The sequence below is a fragment of the Drosophila arizonae genome, chromosome X (genome assembly GCF_054131065.1).
Source record: "Drosophila arizonae isolate 15081-1271.41 chromosome X, UAZ_ARI_1.0, whole genome shotgun sequence".
In the NCBI taxonomy this organism is placed as follows: domain Eukaryota; kingdom Metazoa; phylum Arthropoda; class Insecta; order Diptera; family Drosophilidae; genus Drosophila; species Drosophila arizonae.
The window spans coordinates 375229-398948 of NC_142927.1; the positions used below are offsets into that span (position 1 = coordinate 375229).

The 23720-nt window shown below is 36.1% G+C and overlaps 6 protein-coding genes across 8 annotated transcripts in view; 2 read left to right on the top strand and 4 right to left on the bottom strand.

The window, feature by feature from the left end:
• Positions 1 to 3511, top strand: part of LOC108620025 (coiled-coil domain-containing protein CG32809) — a 25224-nt gene extending 21713 nt beyond the window's left edge. The window contains exon 18 of one of the 2 annotated variants that reach the window (XR_016270952.1): positions 43 to 178. Coding sequence is in view for 1 of the 2 variants with exons in the window: in XM_089473676.1 (XP_089329802.1) it covers positions 43 to 1107 (1065 nt within the window). In the remaining variant the exon portion in view is untranslated. Of the gene's footprint in view, positions 1 to 42 lie in introns of both variants that reach the window. The other variant, XM_089473676.1, reaches the window with a different exon arrangement.
• Positions 3372 to 6901, bottom strand: hfw (leucine-rich repeat domain-containing protein hfw). The gene is made up of 4 exons (XM_018016802.2): positions 6760 to 6901; positions 4944 to 5836; positions 4371 to 4881; positions 3372 to 4301 (listed from the first exon to the last, which is right to left on the bottom strand). The coding sequence occupies exons 1-4, from the start codon at positions 6796 to 6798 to the stop codon at positions 3909 to 3911; spliced, it is 1836 nt and encodes a 611-aa protein (XP_017872291.1). The 5' UTR covers positions 6799 to 6901; the 3' UTR covers positions 3372 to 3908.
• Positions 6902 to 7167: 266 nt separating this feature from the next.
• Positions 7168 to 7987, top strand: LOC108619961 (protein Nazo). Its single transcript, XM_018016803.2, has 2 exons — positions 7168 to 7627; positions 7697 to 7987. Exons 1-2 carry the CDS (start codon positions 7426 to 7428, stop codon positions 7915 to 7917), a joined length of 423 nt encoding a protein of 140 aa, XP_017872292.1. The 5' UTR covers positions 7168 to 7425; the 3' UTR covers positions 7918 to 7987.
• Positions 7988 to 8127: 140 nt separating this feature from the next.
• On the bottom strand, positions 8128 to 11543 carry dor (vacuolar protein sorting-associated protein 18 dor). The gene is made up of 5 exons (XM_018016801.2): positions 11153 to 11543; positions 10437 to 11077; positions 8975 to 10382; positions 8752 to 8903; positions 8128 to 8690 (listed from the first exon to the last, which is right to left on the bottom strand). Exons 1-5 carry the CDS (start codon positions 11433 to 11435, stop codon positions 8226 to 8228), a joined length of 2949 nt encoding a protein of 982 aa, XP_017872290.1. The 5' UTR covers positions 11436 to 11543; the 3' UTR covers positions 8128 to 8225.
• On the bottom strand, positions 11410 to 12726 carry spn-D (RAD51 DNA repair protein spindle D). The gene is made up of 6 exons (XM_018014509.2): positions 12502 to 12726; positions 12340 to 12446; positions 12105 to 12271; positions 11916 to 12044; positions 11703 to 11857; positions 11410 to 11547 (listed from the first exon to the last, which is right to left on the bottom strand). The coding sequence occupies exons 1-6, from the start codon at positions 12654 to 12656 to the stop codon at positions 11502 to 11504; spliced, it is 759 nt and encodes a 252-aa protein (XP_017869998.2). The 5' UTR covers positions 12657 to 12726; the 3' UTR covers positions 11410 to 11501.
• Positions 12727 to 13253: 527 nt separating this feature from the next.
• Positions 13254 to 23720, bottom strand: part of br (broad-complex core protein) — a 41790-nt gene continuing 31323 nt past the window's right edge. Inside the window, exons 8-9 of one of the 2 annotated variants that reach the window (XR_016270953.1) lie at positions 21816 to 23525; positions 18711 to 18849 (exon numbers count right to left, since the gene is read on the bottom strand). Coding sequence is in view for 1 of the 2 variants with exons in the window: in XM_018016543.2 (XP_017872032.1) it covers positions 18101 to 18849 (749 nt within the window). In the remaining variant the exon portion in view is untranslated. Of the gene's footprint in view, positions 18850 to 21815; positions 23526 to 23720 lie in introns of both variants that reach the window. The other variant, XM_018016543.2, reaches the window with a different exon arrangement.

Here is a 23720-nt window from a genome sequence, read left to right on the forward strand (position 1 = left end):
ACATATATACATATACATATATCACGAATGTATGCATCATAGGTACGCCCTGAAGATTCGACATCTGATGAAAGTGCTCAAGCAGCGATACAGAGCACCGTCACCACGCAAATATCTCAGGCACGCCTGCTCACAGAGGCGAACGTCGTCAATATGCAACAGGCGACCACCAACAACATGGTCATGGCCGTTTCTAGTGCTAGTGGGGCAACAACGCATTTGTCGCGTGGTGCATTGACCCATCAGCAGTCGCAACAGCAGCTGATGGTGCATACCAATATAGGAAGCTTGCGTCGCCTGCATTCATTTCCCAGCGAATCTGACAACGAGCTTCCACCCCCACTCGCTAATGGTGGTGGCGGTGGTGGCGGTGGTGGTGGTGTTGGTGGTGTCAGCGTCAGCAGCAACAACAATAAACCACCAGTGCCCGAGCGCAATGCCGATTTGATAACAAGAGTGGGCCACAAGCGCATACCGCCACCACCGCCGCCGCGTACCAGCTCACGTAGTCCACTGGCCAGTCCGACAAGCCCAAATATGCCACAGAACATAGCCGCTGCCACAGCCGGTGCTGCTACCGCCGCCGCTGCCAACATAGTTGACAATAATATGATGAGCATCGAGACTATCGTAATCGGGAGTGGTGACACTTCAAGCGGCGACAACTCCAGTGGCAATGAGTCTGGCAACGATCATGCACAGCGGCAGGTGGCACTTGAGATGCGCCACCAGGAGTTATTGAAGAAGCAAAAGCTATTGCAGGAGCAGTACCAACGCTTACAGCAAATGAGCAAGATACCATCGGTTGACATATCCGGGCCCCCACATCCCGGCAGCGAATCGAATATACAGCAGAAAATAGCCGCAATCAATTTGTTGGCCTGTGAATCCATGGGCAGTGATCCGGCTGCAGCAGCGGCGGCGGCAGGAGCTGCTGAGAATGCAGCGGGTACAAATGGTGTATTGAACAGTGATGCTACGGGTGGTGTGGTTGGCGGCGTTGTTGGTGGTGGTACAAGTGCAGGAGCTACTGCTTCTGCTGCTGTTGCTGCTGCTGCAAACACCACAATGACCACCAAACAGGTGTACGAGACGGAGATACTCTAACACAATTGGAAATTGGCGTGGAGCGAAACGAAAATTGATATTTAACTGTAGCATCATTATACATTCTATATACTATATATACACATACATATGTATATGTGTCTCTGACACGTCGCACAAACTGCAGCTTAGTATATCTCTATCTCACTCTCCCTCTTCCACTCTCAATCTTTGTCACGATTGTATATGTTTCTCTGTCATATGCATGAATTTCTGCTCTGATCTGTATTACACTCTTACACTCTTCCTTCCCCTCTCTCTCTCTTTCTCTCTCTCTCTCTCTCACTCTCACTATATTTGTCATCCTTGCTAAACACAGACATCAGACGAATCATATACGAAGACTAAAAGCCTTCGGCTCTGTAATACTATTAATACTTGAATAATAGGATTGTTAAGAATGTTAAGCAAGTAAGAAGTACTCCCATGCGTGTTAAATCTAAATGTCTTATATATATTCCATAATACGTTTGTGTGCCAGGCTACATGTACGTATGTATTGCCGAACGAAAATCAAAAATTTAATGAGAAACCCAAAAACAAAAATATGCGATGTAGCTCCATCGTGATGTAGATGTGCATCGAATAAATGTACGTACTAAGCTGTTTTGTCCCTGCTCAAAATATTTTGAGAAAATTGCCAACATTAAACATTATTAGAATAGTTAGTAAGAGATACCAACACATTAATTGAATTAAATTGCCTATCCTCCACACAAAACAACAATAATATATAAAAGGAGAAGAAAATATATGAAAACAACGACCATCTTACTAAGCAAAGAATGCGTGGGTGAATGTGTGTCGTATAGTTAATGGTCGTACATGGAGGAAAATTAATGAGAGGTAGATACTTTGCAATTCAACTGTTTGATCAAGTTTACTTTCATATATGTCTCATTTTATCTTTTTTTTATTTATATATATATATATATATATATATATATATATATATATATATATTTTTTTTTTTTTTTTTTCTTTGGTATGGGACGTGAGACTGATAGTTCTATATATCTAGGTCAACAAAAAAGTGAAGAATTATCTTCGATAATAAGTACGAAAATATTTCTTAGAAAATAATACTAGCTAATTTTATTCCAGTACACGGTAAATTCTTTCCAAAAATAAATTTAAAAAATATATATAAAAAACCGACATATTCTGCATGCCGTTTGTTTTTGAAAACCCAACGTTTTCGTTAACAATATTTGATTTTTGGGAAGATTCGTTTTCGGAGTTCCGAAAATATATATGTTATAGTTGATCTGTACATCCCATAAAATGGGACTGGGGGTATACATTAATTTACTTCTCTATGATCGATTGTAGTTAAAAGTCATATATTTGATATCTTTATATTGCACAGCACTTCCTAGCTAAGGATTTTTAGATACATATAGGTTTTACACATGATTTTAGCCAATCGGAATGATTTTAATTTAAAACAAACGAATTTTGTATATACCATACAAACTTTTAAACCATATTAGAAAAGTCTCAAATTATACATTTAATTTAATATTTCACCCAAACGCCATATATGTAGCTATGGTAGATCCTTTTTTACTTAAGTCAAATATTTTGTAAAAAGTCGTTAATAATATATTTCCTGGTTCATCAATGCATATACTTTAGACGCATATATCGACATTGATCGATCAATTTCAATTCTCACTGTTTCGAATAAAACCAAAATGTGAAATAGTGTAAAGATACTTATATGTCTTAAATACATATATATATATATATTATCGCTCTAACGATTAATAATATATAATATATTACAAATCACTGTACGAAATATCTTATTGAGTTTTGAATTATTTAGTCAAACGAATAAAAGAAGGAAGCGAGAAGCGATGCGCTCAAAAGATTTATACACATTAATCATACTATTTATGATAATAGAAGGCACTTTGTTCTTGTTTTTGTTATTGTTTAATTCGAAATTATTTGTCATACATACAACGAAAAAAAAAAGAATTTTGATTACAGCGATAAGAAGTACGAAGCTACATATGTGAAAGTATTTATCTACTATAAAGCTGCAAACATAATAATATTTATTATATGCTACTTATAGCAAACTATTTTAAAATATTGTAATCTGCAAGTGTATGCGTGTATTGTATGAATACGTAAATGTTTTTCTTATAAGGCACAGTAAGCACACACACGATTGGAAAACTTATAGTGAAAACCTAAAACGTTCATGAAATTACGTATTATGAACATTAATAACAATGATAATAATACCAAAATTAATATCGAAAATCATCATGCATGGAAATGTAAACATAACAGATGCGCATTTTTTTTGTCTTAAAATTATTGTAATAATAATAATATAAAATTAAATTGCAAGAAACCACAAACAATAAAGATATCATATGCAAATTGATTTCCGCTGTTTTCGTGGCTAACTTACTTGCTGATATATTTATATAGCAATGTAAAAGTATCATGTTCAATAGCAATTTCTATGTTATTCACGATCAACATCAATCTACAAAATTCAATCTTAGGCACGTAAGATGCACATACATAACATCCCATTTTAACCGTGTATATGAGCTATTTAAAAATAGATACATTGTTTAGAAAAGGCACATTAATATTGATATACATTTTAATCTGTCATGGTCAAGTGACAATGGGATATGTTACTTTTTATCTACCTCGATTCTTTTTATATAGCTAATCTCAAAAATGTACTTCGACACTCGCTTAAAACAAAAGAAGATGTACATATGTATCAGCTATATAAATTTGTAGTCGAACTCTACATTATAACTTATCTATGATTCACAAAGACAGTCGCAAGGCAGTTTTGGCATTTTGCTAGCTGGCCATGGTAGATAACCAGCTGTTTTGAAGACCCAATAGTCGTACGAGACTTTCGTGATCAGAGCTAGTAAGAGAATTACCTCTGCGGCTATTAGATAGTATATGTAGTCAGTCCAATCCGGTGGCGATTGACAGAGCTTTGTCTCTTGCAATTCAATAACACTCTGAGGTAAGTTGCGACATCTAATATCCATGTAGTCCGGTATATCTGTGCTGCGCTCCTTAAGCCAGTTTTGCAGCGTCTTTGCCGAGTTACAATCACATTGAAGTCGATTCTCTGCTAGATAAATGCGACGCCCAATGCCAGTATCCATAAGAGCATTGTTCAAAAAGTATTCGGGAATCTAAATATAAAATAATAAAGTAAAGTACATATGTGTAACGTATTTTTTAAATATGTGTTATATATCTACCTTAGTCAGTGAATTGTTGCGCATGTAAAGGCGTTGAAATTGCTCAATAAACTTTGTGCCCTCAAATTCGTAAATAGATGATATATGATTGTTATCGGCGTCCAGTTTTACAATATTGTAATAGGTGGGATTCGTATGGAAGTGATCGCCAAGAGTGCTGATTTTGTTGTTGCTTATGTTTAAAGTGAACGTATTGTCCGGCAGCAAAGATGGGAGTTCAAGCAGGCCAAGATTTGAGCAATCCACATGGCAAACGGTACGAGATTGATCACCCTGTATTATCATCATATTATATATGTTACAAGAACAATTTCCATAGTTCGGAATAACTGGGCACTTGGTACCACACTTTTTTATACTCTCAAGCTGTTTAACCGACACTAAATTTGTTGAGTTGAACCACTTGTGTGTCGCATTATACAAGCAAAAAGAGTTTTCCGGATTTACAAAGTTGAATGAATCACCGTATATAATCTCGTTTAAAGGCTCACAGAGCAAACGCATGTTCCCACTAAAGAAAATATTTCTGTGTAATTATAATAAACTTGATTTGCCGTAGAACGAGAAGCTTACCTAATATCTAAAGCTATGTGTTTGTTCTGGTTGCGATTCGGAACACGGGACAGTAGATTTTTCGATATACCAAAAAACTCCAGTTGAGGCACATCCTTTACGGCTCGCGATGCGATGTCTGATATATTATTGTTCGATATGTTAAGGCACTTCAGCTTCGAATGACGCGGAAAGGCATTTGTTAATTGCATAATATTGCCATCCGTAACGGCGAGCGACTGCAGCGATCGATATATCGGATTGGAAAGGTTCATGGCCTGCACGCTGAGGTTACGCACATGCAAATTCGTCCACTTGGATATGTTACTGCAACTTGAGATCATCGAAATGTGCGTAATGTTGCAACAGTACCACGAGTTGGCTCGAGTCGGATGCTCCCGGCACTGACAGCTGTTCGCATCGCGATCACGAGCTTGGAGATTCTGGGATTGCAATAGACTGCCATTCTGTGCACTAATCGCAGTCATATTGTCCGTCATGTTTTCTTCACCATCATCTAACTTAACACCAGAGGCATCCAAACGATCGAGTACAGCTGGCTCATCGCCACTACTGCCATTGTGGCGCCGCCAGTTAAGACACAGCTCCTCTTCTGCGTAAAAACAATTCTTCAAATAGTCCGGCAATTCAGAGGAGACTGCAGCCGACGGCGCTGCAGCGGTTGTGCTAGCCACTGGTGTTACAGCGGGCACTAAATCCGCTTTCTCAACTTCAATTTGCCTCTCGATGACCGCCTGATGCGGTATGGGTGGGGGCGTAATGGCAGACGTCTCCATCGATTGCGTTACCGACTGGGCCGACGGTGCCGCGGATGTAGCAGCCAAGGACTGTGGTGGAACTGTTAGCTCTTCCGGACGTGCGCATGCGTGAGCAAGCATTACGATTAGAACTAACTGCAAAAGTGGAATTCAAATAGTAATTATCTGCTGATAGCGGATAGCCAAAACGGAAATCATAAACAATATGTATTCATGCAAATATTGACAGTGTACGCCCTCAATATTGACAGAGATAATTAACGCGCAGTTGTAATTTGATAAGACGAAGGCTTGGCCTGCTGTTAAGGCAATTAAGTTAAGTGTGGGTCAAGGGGCGAGGGCCAATAGAACCCTTAAGCCACCCAGCCGAGTTCCAAGTTTCAGGCACATCAGGATTTATATAAATAGTAATTAGATATGATAATAAATAAACATATACATATGTATGTATGTCTATATATACGCATACAAATGTATATATAGCATATATGTATGTATGTACGTGATTTATGGATTACGGCTACACATCTAAGATAATTGCAAATGCACATACCATTTGATATTCATTTACAAATATATTCTTTAGCATGGACAAACATTGAACTTTATGGGATATTTTACAATGTATTATCAGATATATGCATGCAAATATGAACATTTATAAACGTGTCTGATAATCAGATATTTTGGTGGCATATAAGTATATCTACATACATACATATGTATGTATATATTGAAAGCATATCAACATTTATGTGGGTGTGAGTTTTGCAAATTCGCAAAGACGAAATGCAGCTTAATGCCATAATACAAGGTTTCATGTACGAAAGATGTACAAAAGCAAACAGTTCAAATATATCGCACTTTGATGCCGTTTAATTACATTCAATAAATGCCTTTGATAAAGCTTAAGCACAAAAAAAAAAAAACAAAAAAAAAAACAACAACAACAACAAAACAAAAGTGCATATTTATATATAACGACCCCATTCATATGTACATATGTAGGTACATACAGGCCATATACATATGTAAGTGCGTATGCGCGTCTGACTTACATCTTTAAAGGCAATCATTGCATCTGCTGCGTAACGCATCAACGGAAATTGCGATTTGGAAAATCAGCGTTTTTAATTTTGAAAAACAGATCACATTTTATAATTAATTTTATTTTTTAAACTGTCTGCGCATGCTAACAATACAACATTGCAGAATCGTTCTCAGCCATATGAGTTAGGCACATACGTTAAATAACAAAATGTTATTTGTTTAAACAAAAATAGAGAAGTATATATTTTAATCAGAAATGTAGAAAAACAAGATATTAGTGTATGTTATCGACAACAATACGAACGCAACAGTGTTCAGGCTTCCCAGACAAATCGTGGGTGTTTTGCAAACACTAAAATGGTACTAAAAAATACTATGCTCAAGAAATAATTCAGTATTTTTTTGTTTGGCATTTCATTTCATAGATCCGCTCTCTTCATACAAATGTATAGATGGGCTTAATGAGTCATAATTTTATTGACTTTAACATTGCGATCTCTTTCTAAAGATCTAGCAAACAAGCAAGTAGCTGTTCTTTGTACCATGACGCGTTATCAGATGTTGCACCGAAGTGTCAAAGAGAATCTATCGCGGATAATTGAAAGCATTTGAATTTCACCAATCAAATCATCCTTAAGTTATTTTTCATACAGTGAAAACTAGAATTAATTAAAATGCCAATTGATACCCGCGAGCTAATGGAAGCCATTGCCATCATAGCCGATGAACGAAATATCCGGGTTGCAGTAAAACAATCAGGAAAAGGAACAGCGATTTGTGCTGCTTGCTGCTTTGCTGGCGGCTTATTAATGGGTCCTGTGGGCCTAGCTGTTGGCGGCGCTGCCGGAGGAATCGCTGCCTATAAATTGACCAGTGGTTAGTTTTTTAGTGTTACATTACGAACTCTTAGTAAAACTTGTGTTCACTTATGTATATATGTTACAGGTACGTTTAGGCCGCTGGGGGAAGTTATATTGAACGACTTAACAGACGCACAGCGCGAACAGCTGGTGCAACATGTAACAACAGCTGTAGCTGACGTACGACCAACGGATTTAGTAATGTTGCTGCCTTTGATAACGCAGAACGCATCTATTCAACAAGCAGTGCTCAATACAATTATGTCCTTTGTTACAAATGAGCTACGGATGCAGATCATTGATTGAACTGTTATATGTGAGCATGTGATTTTACCTATGTACCATAATTCTATAAATAAAAATGCCCTAGAAATTATATGTAGTCTTATCAAAAATGCACAAAAACAACAAAGCCGTCGAAATTATCAACAGCAATATTAATGTAACTAGGTGTTTAAACTTTCCCATAAATAATTAATTGCTACAATATAGTTTACTGAAGAAGAAAGTACGACGTTTTACTAAAGTACGTAACGTAATTTTATTGATAACAAAATATATGCCCTAAATATTATATGTACATGTGCACCATGTTAATAACTGAGATGTTTCTGCTATTCCCACTCCACGTTGACCTGGTCCCAATCGTCAACGAAGGGTTGATCAATGGTATCGATTAATAGTCCACAATATAGACAATCGGCGGCAAGGATATCTTCAATCTCCGTTTTGAGATCAGCGCGCTTCTTTAGTTGCTCAGCTGTGTTATCTGACGATCCGATTGCTTGTGCCATTAACGTTTCCAGCTGTTGCTTGAGTAACGTTAGCCGACGACTTTGGTCCTTGCTGATCATGGGCACCACCTGTTTCTCCAGGCAGTCACTGTGGAACTTATGTCCACAAATGTACACAAAGAAGGGCTTAACTAGCAAAATGAGATCACATATATCGCAGGCGTCCTGCGCTTCCATCCGAATGCTATGTGCTTTTAATTTACGCAACTCCTTGCAGACCCGATCTGATTGCTCCTTCGACTCAGCCATTTCTCTCTGTAGCTCCTGTATGCGTTGATTATAGTCCTGCGGGAAAACTCATTTAAACTTAAAAAGCAAATTTAAAAAGTGTGAATTAAAACCTTACTTTAAGAGCATCACAAATAGCCTCTTTAAAGTTATCAATCTTCTCAAAGTCCGAGAAAAAGGGTAGCAGATCCTCAATTCGCAGTAAGTCACACTGCTTTAATAAACTTAATGCCTTCTTCACGTCGTTTGTGCCCTTTATGTCATGGTATGCTACAAGTTTAAAGATTTTTAATATACTTTCGCTTTCCGTTTAAGTAAGCACAATTGGATACAATCTTTACCAATTCGTAGCCACAATTTTCGTCTTGTCTCTCTGTCCTGGGGCTTGGACGCCGTGTCTTTGGCCAATTTCATATCGAATTCCAGGGCCAGGTCGACTGCAGTTGTCCACATGCAGAGCATGCACTGAAGGAACACACAAGCTACCTTTACATCCAGCTCGGTGCACACTTTCAAAGCAAAGTGAATGTCATAGTGCACTAAGGACTCATCCCGTCCCTGAATCTCTAGATATTTCATCAGCAGCTTTTGATCGTATTTCGCGTACAGATGCAGGAGAAAGTTGTGTATAGCTTCGTTTACAGTGTTTAGTGTGTAGACGGCAAACTCAAGATAGCGTATCACCTGCTCGCGCTGTTCCTTCGTATCAATTACCACAAGAGTAGGCACTACTTTCTCTATCTCTAATTTGGCACCTTGAGCAATCAAGGCATCTATAGTTTGCTTTGGCAGCCGTTCTATAAGCTTGGGTGCATATTTGTAGTATAGTGTAAGATCGCGTTGCTTGCACAACGTTTGCAATGCCATTTCATACCGATCTGCATTCAATTGTTGCCCGATCACCTCGTCATAGTCGTCTATAGAGATGGCAAACTGTGCCAAATTATGTGGATCGGCATGCTCGTTAATCAATTGACGGACTGCAGTGCGATGATTTCTTGTAATGGTCAAAACCGTAGGTTCACGCATAAACTCATCATACTCGCTTTGCCATTCATTCCGCCAAGTTGCGTCCTTGCCGGGTAAATTGATTTGTGTAAGATATAGATCAATTAACCAGATAATCAAAGCCTTTACAGCATCAGTTTGGTTAGCCTCCGCACTTGCGGTCAGCTTATTGAGTCGCTTCTTAACGTAGTTAACTATCGGTCGTTTATCGGGCAGAACCATAAATTTAAGGCATACCGTCTCGAATGCCTCGTCGGTTTCAGCATAGTAATTGGCTGCGACTTCGTAAGAGCCCTCTTTGAAAGCAGCTTCGGCCCGCTGCTCCAATACTAATTTCAGATTTTCAGGCACTTCGGCTGCATGTGCCGTTGCCAACTCATATTGGCCGCGATTTAAATATATGCGCCATATGTTTCGCTCCTCATGGACTATACGAAGCGTGAACACAATTTTGTCTGTGTAAACATAAATGGCACCGGTCACGGCATCCCGCTCCATATTCAAGAGTTTGCCAACTCTGGGCTCATCGAATGTCTCATGATAGACCATCTCCTGGTTAAGCAAGCATATGGCTTTTATGTAGTCTGAGTAGAGGAGAACGGCATGGTACTCCGTCAAAACAAAAGACTTGGGGACATTTATACGTCGCTCATCATAAGACATATGTTTGCTCTTCTCAAAGTCTAGATTTATCAATGTATCACCTAGTAGCGCGTTGCTTCCGTTTGCATCTATTGAAAGCTATAATCAGAAAGAATTTGTTTTAATTTCAGTTTAGAGGTGTGCACCACATACCTCTCCAACGCGAAGACCTGAGCCGCAAAGCCACGCCCATTGTTTTGGATATTTACTATTGGGTGGGGCGAAGAATCGTAGCACTGAGTAACCCAAATCAGTTTTGTGCTTCTCACAGTGCGGCTCCCGTTCGCCATTTACATAGCTTGCAAATATAGGCTGTAGGCAACGCTCCTCCTGCTTGAGCGTTTCCTGGAATGTATAAATACAATCGGGTGTTGTGGCAACGACTATCCATCGATTGCTATTGGGCATTCGTAGCACCTCCAACCCATTAATTGGATATTTGCTTAGACCCAATCCTAGGTCATAAAGCTGTTTACGTTGCGTATCGCTAGCGGGCCCCAGCTCCATCTCAAAGATGAGGCCACGACTTGTGCCTAGGAGTATGAAGCCCGTTGTTGATTCATTGCCGTGGTACATATTAAAAGCCACTGCTGTGATTTCGTGGTCTTTCAACTTTTCGATTCGGCGCACTTTTAATTGTTGTGCTTTGGTTGTCTCGGTGCTGTGTATGTACAAAAAGTCGGATGATACACCCGGGGATTTGGGCACCAATGAAATAATTAGATGATGGCCAGTACTATCCAGGAACATATTTGTTATTTTATATCCAGTTACATATTTCTCCAATCCAGCCTCTGTAATCAATTACACATTACAATCTACATACATGCATACATACACATATATAAAAAAAAAAACAGTTCGCTCACCGCCTGGTGGTATTGCACGAGGTAGAAAAAAACGTAGCAAAGTTAGTCGTCCCTCTGCAGACAGCATACAGAACAGCCAATTCTTCGAGATGATTAAGTTTGTCAAGCTTCCAGGACAGTTACTCGGTATATTGAGCGTCATCTTTCGTTTACTGAAAATTTCTTCGTCTTCTGATTCAAAGGGATTTCCTCCGGCGGTGGCAACGTACGTATTTGTGCTCGCCGATGCATTGTTTTCGACACGGGGCAAAAATTTTGGCTGCGATGTCTTCGCCTGTGCCATTTCGAACGGTATTTGTCTTTACTGTCGATGGGTTTATTTGTAATATTTTTCAACTTCAATTACTTGTTATATTTCATCAAACGCCCAAAAATGTGTGACCAGTAGAAATGCACTAAAAAATACCAAAATATACATTTCAACTCAAAGTTCCAAAACGTAAACATACTAAATTTAATGAAATTTAAAGAAATTAAATTGAACTTTTGCGTGATATTATACGAATCTGATCTAATTATTATTTACTATGTAGATAATTTGCAAATGAACCTTTTCGTTTTTGACCATTTTCCCAAGAAACACCCATTTTTCATCAGCCAGATGCGCTTATTGATTATCTGAGCATGCTTTTGCCCTAAAACCGCCTCCAATTCAAATCGACGTCGCCTTTTCCGGCGAAAGGCCAAATTGTTGGTTAAGACGAACTGCAAGACAGTATGTTATTATTAACCTATAAATTGAGACTAGGATGTCAACACTTACGGTTAAATTATGCTTCATCTGCAGTTTACGCATAACTGTATGTAGTTCCATCAAAAGTTCCGTGCGTGCGAGTATGTTGTCCAGGCTTCGAATTGCAAACGATATTGAGTCAACAATAATCAGTTTGATCTGCAAGCAAAACCACCTTTTAAGCAAGCTTCTTTACATTGCAACTATTTCATAGCGTACATTGGGTTCTCTTGCCAAATACTTGTAGCAATTCAATAAGCCAGCTACCAGATGGGCTGCAGTGTGGCAATTAACATAAAACACATTTCTTAACATCTCAGTTGCTGTGGGTAGTAATCCAGACGTTTGTCTAACGCTTGGGCGTGTTACAAGCTCTTCAGCCAATTCTGGGTAGATTCCGAAAAATATATGTTACTCGGCTATAAATACATATACATATCTAATACCTACGTACCTTTCAGCCTAATAGGATCAAAATCTTTTCGAGTATCAAAATATATAGCTTTGGCCTCCGATCCATTCTGATATTGGGGTAATTGAATATTTAGGCAGAGCCTCAAGCTAGAAATACCCTTGCTTAGTAAATTTTGAAAGCAATAAGTATCAAGAGACTTGCCATAATTGTGTTTTTCCGGAACCTGCTCTGCCTACCAGTTCATATACTTTTCCTTGCTGAAGACCACCGTTTAAAAATTGATCGAGCCCACTTATGTCAGTAGCAATGTTTGCAGACTTGGCGTACTTAAGACACTTAGCACTCTTTAACTCCATTGCGATTGCATTGATTCGTGCTAATACATTTAAATACCTTGGGCTGATATCGAGACTTTGATCGTGTATCGATATATAGTCAGCTGTTGCTATCAGGCCACTGTTAAGTTCATCTTGTAATAAATATTGAGTGATAATAGGTTATGCAAAGCAGCCTGTTAAGTTAACAGTGTGACGTCACGATTGAAGAAATTGATTTTTGTATGAAAATAAATACCTTTGACATTGACAATCGAACAATATAGGGACTGCACTAATTCTTAATAATATTCTTAATAATAATTGCTAATAGAACTGTTAATCAAAATTAAATGTAACGTATTAATCATATGAATACTATATAGTTTTACAAATTAAAGCCTTAGATACTAAAGTTAACATGAGTAAAAGTGGAAAACAGTCTATGTCAACAAAAATTAGTAAAGTATATTACTTGAAAATATCATTAATTCATATGTTTTTCATGGTCTTTGTTGTATCATAAGTTCATTCAGATATGGTTGGTAGAAGGAAAGAAAACAACATTTATATTTTTGAAATTTTTAGAACTTTTATTTATAATTTGTGGCTTTCTGTATACATGTAATTGTAGTATGCTATAACTATATATATATATATATATATATATATATATATATATATATATATATATATATGTCTGTGTGTGTGTGTGTGTATGTGTGAGAAAGTATACGTATATGTATATTGAATTTTATGCTTTTGTTGCTCATGTAGATATATTTGTTTTATAATTCATAAATGATTAGTATACGTCAACATACATGGTTCCTTGTGTTTGTATCCTCATACGTATGTACTATGTATGCAAGATAGATGTATATATGTAGATGTAACATGTGTGTACATATAAATATATGTGTGCTCATTCATGTACATATAACTTCGATTTCAACTTCGACCCTCTTTACTTTCGTTCTATGCTATACATATGCATTCATGTACGCGTGCATGTGTATTTATATATGAAACTACGCATACACATTAAAATTTTTCTCTTGTCTTTGTGAGTGCAATTGATTTGCTAATTGTTGTTGTGTGTGTTCTACATTTTCTTATTCTTCTTATATAGCATTTATATAAATTCGGACTTTTAAAGTGTTCGAAGATATAGCTCAATTATCCTAGTAAAATCTAAAAAAAAATAATAATAATATATATATATATATGTTTATGTATTCATATGTATGTCTTTATACATATATATCAATATATATATTTGTATTTGCTTTTTAGAAAAAACGCTAAAAATGGATGTGTTACAAAAAAAAAAAAAAAAAAAAAAAAAAAAAAAAAAACACAAAATATACAAAATTAAAATATTTATGTCGCAGTTTTCTTATTGAAAAATGCGTGTAGATACTCGCTTACGCAGTGAAGTCCGATTGCAGACTTGGAACTCGGAGTATATAAGTAGTCTCATCCTAAGCTATGTGGAAGTCATGCCATAGTTTTACAGCTCATTGATTAATGACTATAGATCTATAGTCAATTGCTTTATCAGCTGGATCATAGTCAGCTCAACTGGGCTGTTGCAGCTGGGAGCGAGATTGTGCCGTCAGTAATGCCCGGCAGCTAGATGCCACTTATATAACTTGAGAAATGCAACTGTATAATAAAAACATTTAACTTAGCAAACATACTCAGATGTAAGTTTGTATAAGTGTTTAAAATTTAATTTTGTTTTTCTCTCGTATCTAGATATTTAAACCAAAAGAAGTTTCTGTTAGATTTGATTTAGAGTTGAATTGTGGCTTTTGTGCTATACAATTTGCTTTTTTTTTTTTTTTTTTTCTTTTTTTTAAATCTTTAAATCGTTAAATTTTGTAGGTAATCACAGATTTTTTTTAAATACCGAAAAGTTAAGTTGAAATCAATGAACAGCATAGTTTCAAATTTATTTGGCTTTTTTTATTTATTTATAATTTTGACTAATAATTTTCAATTATCTAAATGTTTGTCTCATATCTGCTGTGTGATACATTAACTCATTTTACATTTTGCTTCCAAGTATTTCCTTGATTCATAATTTGATATGCGTTGCATTTTCAACAATTATTTAAGTAAGTGTGTGTGTAATATGCATGTTTCAAATAAAATGCAAACACAATGGTTCGCCTCGCAGTCTCCCCAGCGACTTCTTTACTCTGGCAAATGTCTGGGAGTTTGATTTCTCTTTCTGTTTCTGTTTAAGAGCGGGCTGGATAGTTGTTGCTTGTGTGTGTGTGTGTGTGTGTGTGTATATGCATGCATCCATTAGGTAAGTAGTTACACCTGTCGACCCAAGTGGGGTATAAATGTTGTAATTACATTATACAATTAAGTTTTAAGCTATTAATTACATCAATTTGGGGAATATTATTTATGACTTTCTCATACTCGTCCGAAGAATGTTAACCGAGTATATGGTTACATACAATATTCGTTAGATTTGATATTTTGAAGTGTTGGGAGTGTGGATCTGCTATGCTCTGCTCCTGCTACCATTTCGTAAGTTTGGACAGAGTTTGTCTTTCCTAGTATATTAGAGTTCCCCTGAGTTAGTATAGTCTATTTGTAGTTCCTGATCAAATATAATATATTTTATGTGAGTTTTACTTTGCCACATCTATGTATTAGCTTATTGAGCGGTCAACCGAAAGAGGTGAACAGAAGACACAAAAGATAAAAATATCTTGAAATGTTCATTGAACATGTTTCTCTTTCGCTTATTCAGAAAAAGAAAATATGATAAAAATTAAAATTTGGAAAAAAATCATTTATTTATAAGCGATTTATTCAAGTATATATTTTTGAATACAAATATGTAAATAGAAAAAATTTACAAAAAATAATACAAAAGTTTGCACTCTTTGCGTTCACAGTTACAGACAAGTTGAGAGGCCTAAACAACAATTTCGCATAGTAAATAATTTAATAAAATTAGTTAAATAAACTAAATATCCAAAACAATGAATTTTTTGTACAAAGGAAACAAAAATGTTCACTTTTTAACGTCACACAAAGATTTTGTTGTAAATCACAGTTTGTTTTTCTTCTTTTTTTCATTTCATTTGCATTATTTTTCGTATTTGTGCTTTTTTTCTTTTTTGATTTTGTATTAAGTTTTAAAATGCTTAGGAGTAAAAAATGTGGCTTTTAAATTTAAATTTTAATTTTAAAATAAGTAAGGGATAGGAAAGGAAAGCTTACAAACAGCTGAAAAAATAGGGGTGGCCGAGACAGAGAAAGTGGGATAACGCTTATATGTATATTAAATATATCTGAATATGTTTATTCCTGAGTAGAGCTAAAAGTAATTTTGTTAGATTCAATAAATTATTTATAAGCTATGTAAAAAAAATAGAGCCGCTCGAATTAGAGGTAGCATATGGTTCAACTCTTTGCCTAACTGACAGATCGATAGACAGAGGGAGCGTTTCTGAGGCTATACACATCCATGAACTCTGATTGACTGTGGTGAATTGGACTCTGACAGCTTCCATGGTAAGGATGCGTCCCCGGTGAAAGACCAACTTCCACTGCCTACTTGACATCTTTGACTCTGCTTCTGGGAGCTTATTGCTAAACCGAATGGTCTTTCACTTCTTCTTTACTTACATACATCAAAATATGTCGCATACATTTGCAAATTGTATTTTGTTGTTTGTTTTTTTTTTTTTTTTCAGAACTTTGTTCCTTAATGTATGTTTAAATCCTTACATTATTTTTAAAAAAATTTTATTTGTGTGAGAAATTCCTGAGACAGTTTTTTTTTTTTTTTTTTTTTTTTTGGATATGTGTGCAAATAACAATGTTGACAATTTTTTGTACAGTTTTTTCGTATTATTATTATTTTTTTTTTAAACTCTTTTCTATGTGCTGTGCCTTATACTTAGCATTTGTTTTTGCTTTCTGTCCATTTTCATTTCGAGTGTTTCAAAATATTTAAATATATAAAGGTAACTCAATTGTTTTGATTTGCATTTCAATTGTTGCCTTTTTGCTGTTGTTTACTCTAGATTTACTTTCTTAACTTTGCTTTCATTTTTTGTATTTCTTAATTTTGGGTTCCCTTTTCTTCTTCTTTTATTTATTAAAATTTCTGAATATTTGTACTTCACTGGTAGAAAATCACTGAGTTAGTTAGCGGTTTGTTGTTGTGCAAAAATTGTCTGCGGCTTGTATAAATAAACATACAGATGTGTATGTATGTATTGTATATATAGTACACACATATATATATATGCATATGTGTATGTTTGCGAATGCATAAATGCCAATTTGCTTTGTATGTAAATACATATCGTATGCTTTTTGTTTTTAATATGTTTTCGTTTTCAATTCTGTTATTTTATTCGTCTTAAATATATTATATTTATTTATATATATATTTGTATATATATGTTAATATATATTTATAAAAAAAAATTCTTAACTCTAGATACTTGATATATAATCCCTGATAACGTTTTACTTTGTTTTTGTTTATATAACTTTTCTCTCTACTTTTATTCCTGTGTTAGGTATGTATCCAAATGTGTAGATTTATATATATGTAGATATATATATATTTTCCTTTCTTTCTTTTGGAATATGACTTTTTAGAGAATTTTTGTTTGATTTTAAACTAAAATTAAAGCTAAAAAATATATAAGAAAACAACAAGAAAATTGCTAACGCAAATGTTTTGGGCAGTCTGGAGCTCTCAGCAATTCGCTCTCTGCTTTGACCCTCTCTTTCTTGATTTCGATGAGATTATTGCGTATACGCCCTGATATGTGCCAATGTGTGTATCTACTTCTATACGCATTTACCAAATTCTGCCCAAAGACTAATTGATTTGCTTAGCTCTTAGCTTGGTATAGTCCTTCGCTCTCTTTCCTTTTGTTGTTGTTGTTGTTGTTGTTTGTTTGTTTGTTGTTTTGTTATCTGAATAAATCTTAATCTAAGAAAAATGTGTTTGTTGTTTAAAGTAAATTAAATTTAGTCCAGCTTATTTACACAAATATTAGATGCGCACGTTGTAAATGATTATTGATTATTATTTCCTTTTGTTTGCTTTGAGGTATTGCACATGAAGCAACGTTGCCTGTCTCCACGTTGCTTCAACTACTAAGTAGTTGGAGAGCATAATTTTAAGATACAAAACCAATTGATAACATTAAATTAATTTCTAAATAAGATACAATTAAGAATATATATATATATATATATATAATATTATATATATATATATATATAAAAAAAAAAAAAAAAAAAACATTGATGTTTCTCTAATAACTAAATGTGAGCACGAACAATGGCCTGTGTTGAGGAGCCTATGGCTCGCTGTCACAAATATATATAAAATTGTGAAAGAAGTGTGGGTGTGTGGGGGAGGGCGAAGTATTTGTAGCTGGTATCTGGACACTAATTCTCTAAAAAATTGCATTCCAACGTAGATCCTATTGTATGCCCGGTGGGGGCTGGCCCAGCTCGCTCTTGAAGTCGAAGAGGCTGCTGCGCGAGTGGGTGAGCGAGTGATGGTGATGGTGGTGCGGATGGGCATGATGACCACCAACTAGGCCGTGCTTTATGGCGGACGTCTTCAGCAGTCGCTTCAGCATGCCGCTCGAGCCACGGTGCTGCAGGCTCTTATGCGTTGTCAGCGAGTTCTTAGTGCGATATCGTCTGTGGCAGAACTCGCACACGTAAAGCGTGTCGGACTGCTCGTGCTTGTCTTGAAAGTGCCGCTTTAGCGAGTAGTAGCAGGAGAACGTGCGTCGACAGTAGGGGCACTCTTGCGGCTCGTTGATCCCACCACTGGTTGGCGGCGGCATGCGCAGCGGCAAAGGTGGCACTGGGACAACACCAACGCCAACTCCCACGCCTACGCCCCCATTTCCCGACTGGGGCGAAGTTGATGTGTTGTTCAGGTTAGCACTGGCATTGGCATTGGATGGACTCATATTGTTGCCATGACTGTTGCTGTTCACATTCGCATTCGAGGGCGAGCAAAGGTTGCCGCCATTGCCGCTGCCGCTGCCGCTGCCACTTCCCGGAAGCGGCGGCGACGTCTTCAGATGGTACACGGCAGCAGCTAAGCTGCCGTTCAGCGAGTAGGTCGGCGAAGTCAACGCGTTGGACGGCGACGGCGGCGATGAGGTAGAACTGGTTGGAGAATTGGCCGCGGATCGTTTGATATTGAGTGTTCCTTCATGTGGAGAGAAATGGACATAGATAGAAGATATAGAAAGATATATATATTAATCAAGGCGAGTCAAAGAGTAATTCATATAACTTCATTTATGTATCGAATTTTACTTTTCATAGGTTTTTTTTGCGATTATTGAGAAAATGAAACTAAAAGTGCAAAGTTAAAAGGTGGAAATACAAGTTTTTCTTTTTTATATATGTGTGTTTTAAGAAATAGGGAAATGTTCAGATGTGTATATATAATATATTATTTATCTCCTAGATTTATACATGTATACATATATATGTATATATATACATATATATATATATATGTATTTAAAGATAGCAGGATAAGCGTTATATAGATTACTAGTGAATTTCTGTTTTTTATTATGTATAGAATCGATATGCTTTACAGATTCAAGAACCGAAAAACGAGGTGTCCTCGTATTTTTGTATAAGAAATGCAAATAAGAAATTTCAGATATTTTTTTTTACAACAGAATAGATAACAGTAGGATATATATAGTTTATCTATACATTAAATTTTGGCCGTACGTAATTGTTTTTGGGTATTACTGGGTATTTTATAGATACATAACTAACATTGACTACATCACTTTGCCTATACGATGAAAATCAGGCCAAGTTGTTGAGAGTTGTATTGAATGCATGCATGTTTACGGAAACACGAAGTGTTGTTAATAAGTAAGCTGACTTTTCACATCTGGCAAGCTGTACAATGAAACTAAGAGCTAGATACAAATGATAGGTACATTACAGGTGCATACAGGTAAGAGAACGTGCAGATCAATTAACATTTTACAGTTGTAATTTTAAAACAGGCATAAAATCAAAATAAAAGAAAGCAATACAAAAGCAAATGTAAATGCATATGTATGTATATATATGTATGTATGTATTTACAAGGTTAAACCACGGCAGTGCACATGCTTAGACATTAAGTAGGTAGCAAAGTCTTTCTTAAGCAAAAGCAAAAAGCAAGTTATCAAAGGAAAAGCAATGAAAATAACTTTTTCAATTTATATTTTTTATGTGTCGTCGAACTTAAGGCGGAAATAATTGGTATTAAAGGAAATGGAACTAATAACTAAACTGAACGCAACAATCAGCTGCTGCATGAGACTGTATATATGACCGAGGTGTGCTCAAAAATTATTTTAAATATAACCATTATTAACTCAATATGAAAAAATGCTTGTACTGTACATCTAAAATTTTTGAGCGCACCTCGCTTAGCTGAGGAAATGCTGAAGCAACTCCTTGTTGCCTAGCTCAATATTCAAATTTTATATATTGCTGGTGTAGTAGAAGAAGTAGTAGTAGTAGTAGAGAGACAGATAGAGAGAGATATAGAGACTAGGAAGTGTTTATCAGAGTTGGTATATTTGTATATATATTTCATATAATGACGCAAACTTACCAAAAAGAAAAATGAAGTATACAAGCACTTAAGTAGGTAATGTTAAGTTATATAACTTGTTGCTTTCGCCTCTTGTTATATTTATTTGTTCATTGGTTATGAAACTTATTTTGTACAGTTGATTCAAAGCAGGGAGCATTTGGCAAGGGCAGAGTGAGACAGAAGAAATATGAATAGTGACAGAGAGAGAGACAGAAAGGGTTTAGAAAAAGCGATCAACGTGTAAAGAGAGCTGTCGTAGCAAAATGGGGAACAATTGCGAGAAGAGTCCTTGGGGGAGTAGAAGCAACGCGCCGAGACAAAAAAGTGATTAAGAAAAGGAAGAAAGCGGGAGAAGAGCGACTCAGCGAGTACTTACACAGCCTAGAGTGTAAACCGTTCATTACAGGGCATGAATTAGATATAGAGAGCGGAGGAAATGGGTCTTAAAGGTACAGACAAATTCGAGCTAGAAGACTGAGAGTATGGTACGTATGTATGTATATCTATGCAGGTGGTAGGTTAGCTTTACAGATGTGTTAGTGTTAATGAAATCAATATACATATATACATATACTCTTAGAGAAGTAAAGCAAAGAGTTTCTGAAGATCTTTTCGCAAGACTCTCGATATTTGTGCTCTCTAATAATTACATAAGCTTATATAAATATATATTTATTTATGTAGAGACAGAGAAAAGACAGAGGTGAGAGCGACAGAAAAAGAGAGAGAGAATTAGAAAGAGAAAGAGACAGACAGAGAGAGAGAGAGAGAGATAGAGAGAGAAGGAGGGGATTGAAGACTGGACCGAATAGACGACCTCTAGCAACCATAAGATCTGAATGTCGATCAGTCAGGCAATACAGATTTGAGAGAATATATTTATATATTGCGATAGTGGTGAGAATTAGACTGAAGATTGCCTACACGAATAAACAGATGAATGCAAAATAGTAGTTCCAAAGTAAGAGAGTAAGAGAGGGAGTTCGTCTATATACGATGAAATAAAGTCAAGTTAGGAAGATATAGATGTATCCATATATACATATAAAGAAATGCGGAGAGAGAGAGATAGAGGCCAGAGCGAGATGTAGTACCGAAGTGTTTGCCAACAAGCTGCAGATATTGATTGATTTGTATTTTGTGAACTAATTGCGTGAATACTTTTTACAGTACCGATATATTAAACTATCGAAAATGGCTTGATGAACGTTCTCTACATATATGCATGTAAGAGTTATTTATCAACTGATAGATATATGTTGTATAGTGAGAGGGATAAAGAGAGAGATAGAGAGAGAGATAGAGATACACTTTATACAGACTGGAGTATATATATATATATATATATATATATATATATATATAGAGAGAGAGAGAGAGTGAGAGAGAGCGAAAGAGAGGATGGGAGAGGCAAAAGATTGAGAGAGATAAAGCGGGAAAGAGAGATAGAGGGAATGGCAGAGACAGAGCATGTTGTTTATATACTAACTACGTATCTTCTCATTGTTTTTTTTTTTTTTGCTACCAATGTAGTTTTTAAGAGTTGTTAGGCTAACCTTTAGCAAGACTGACTAGCCGGGAGTACCGGGATAAATCGTTTGGGTACACCCGGATAGTGGACACTGAGTACCGGGAGAGTTAAAGTTGTAGCAGTCACGTTTTATAGTTGGCTTGAAGTCTGTGAAGTGAACTCTCAGCTCAGCTCAGATCTCTCCATTTTGACGCTACGACTTTTGGGGGTGTTATGGATGCTTTACTTTGCTCTCTAGCTCCAATCGGCAAATTGTGTATATATGTGCTGCTTGTTGATTGCTTGCTTGCTTGCTTCTCGTTGTTGTCGTTGTTAATCTCGTTGTGGAGCGGGCTCAGCACTTTTAACACTAATCACAAGTTCAGCGGCAATTGTCATTTTGTTTGTATTATATTCATTTATAAATTATATATAAGTATCTCTATATAGATATATATTCAGTTATCTATAGCGATTCATTGTATATATATAAAAGTGTGTCAGTATGTGTTCGTGTGTATTGAGTGTATTGGTGTTGTAAAGTCAAAGTCGATTAGAAAAGTTAGTCAAAGTCGATTAGAAAAGGCAACTTGTGCAACGTCCTACGATTTCGTCGATTGTAGCATTAATCCAAATTCATAGCATTAACAAACAAAATTTGACTACGAGTACGTTGTATGAGGTATAAAGAAGGCCACAGAGTATAAGCAGTTGCCCAGCTGCATATACAGTTAATAATGCCACCGTATATGCATGGGCGCTACTGCTTTATAAGTTTGTGTGTAAATGGTCCAATAAGCATGAGTCGTTACATAGATACATATATCAGCAATAGGTCAACTTGATGTTGATGTACACCGTGTACATCTCTACATCACTACGTCTATAAAAAAGAGTACTAAAGTGTCAACTATATCTAGCTTAGAGTCTAAATGTCTTTTCTCGTATATGTTCATAGTGTATAAGTATATGTATGTATGTATGTACGTATAGTATAATGTAAGCATGTAAATTATAGATATATATATTTGTTTTTCTTTTTGTTGTCTTTCGTATGTAAACGTATGTTTGTATCACTACAGAATGGCATTGCTTTAAGTTTAAGTTTAAGTTTTAGTTGCGAGTCATCTAATTTTAGTTAAGGTTTAGTTGTATATGTTTTTACCGTTAGTCGTTCTACTATGCTGCTGTAAATAGTAATCGTATAATGTCATCAATTGTCTTTCTTGTGTGTAATGTGTATTGTTGTATTGTTGCTGCTCGTGTGACAGCACTGCATTTAGCTGCTGATGATGATGCAGGTAATCGAGTTCTACATCATGGATAGTTATATTATTGTTGTTATTGCTGTTCTTGTTCGAATGAAATTGATTCGCATTGATCTTAGCTTTCAGATATTTGTTTTGATATTTTGTCACGGCTTTTTTCGCACTCTGAGCAACTGTTGTCGCTGTTGCTGCTGTTGTCATTGCTGTTGCTGTTAACCCAGATATGGATGTTAAGTCTCAGATAGACGAATTAAACTGATTATATAGCTTAATGTCCTTCATTTCCATTTCGCCGGGCCGAGACTTGTGATAGGTATAAATGTGCGTCATTAGGGAATTGCGAGAGCAATACACCCGCTCACAGATAGCACAACGATACTCCTCTTGTCGCACGGCATGTTTATCGGCAATGTGTCGCTTAAGTGAGGCTTTCGAGCAGAGGAGCTTACCGCACAGTTGGCATGAGAACAGTTTCTTGGGTGAATTTCCTGTAAATTGGTTTTGGATGTTTGATGGGTTTTGTATATATTGTTATATATATAGATATATATAGGTGATAGTTTGCTTGATATTTCATTCAGGTATTTGCGTTTAATTTGCTATATTTAGTTTTCCTTACTTTGTTCATTTTACTTTTGGTTTGAATTAAACTTATCAAGGATTAAGTTATTGGATGTATATGT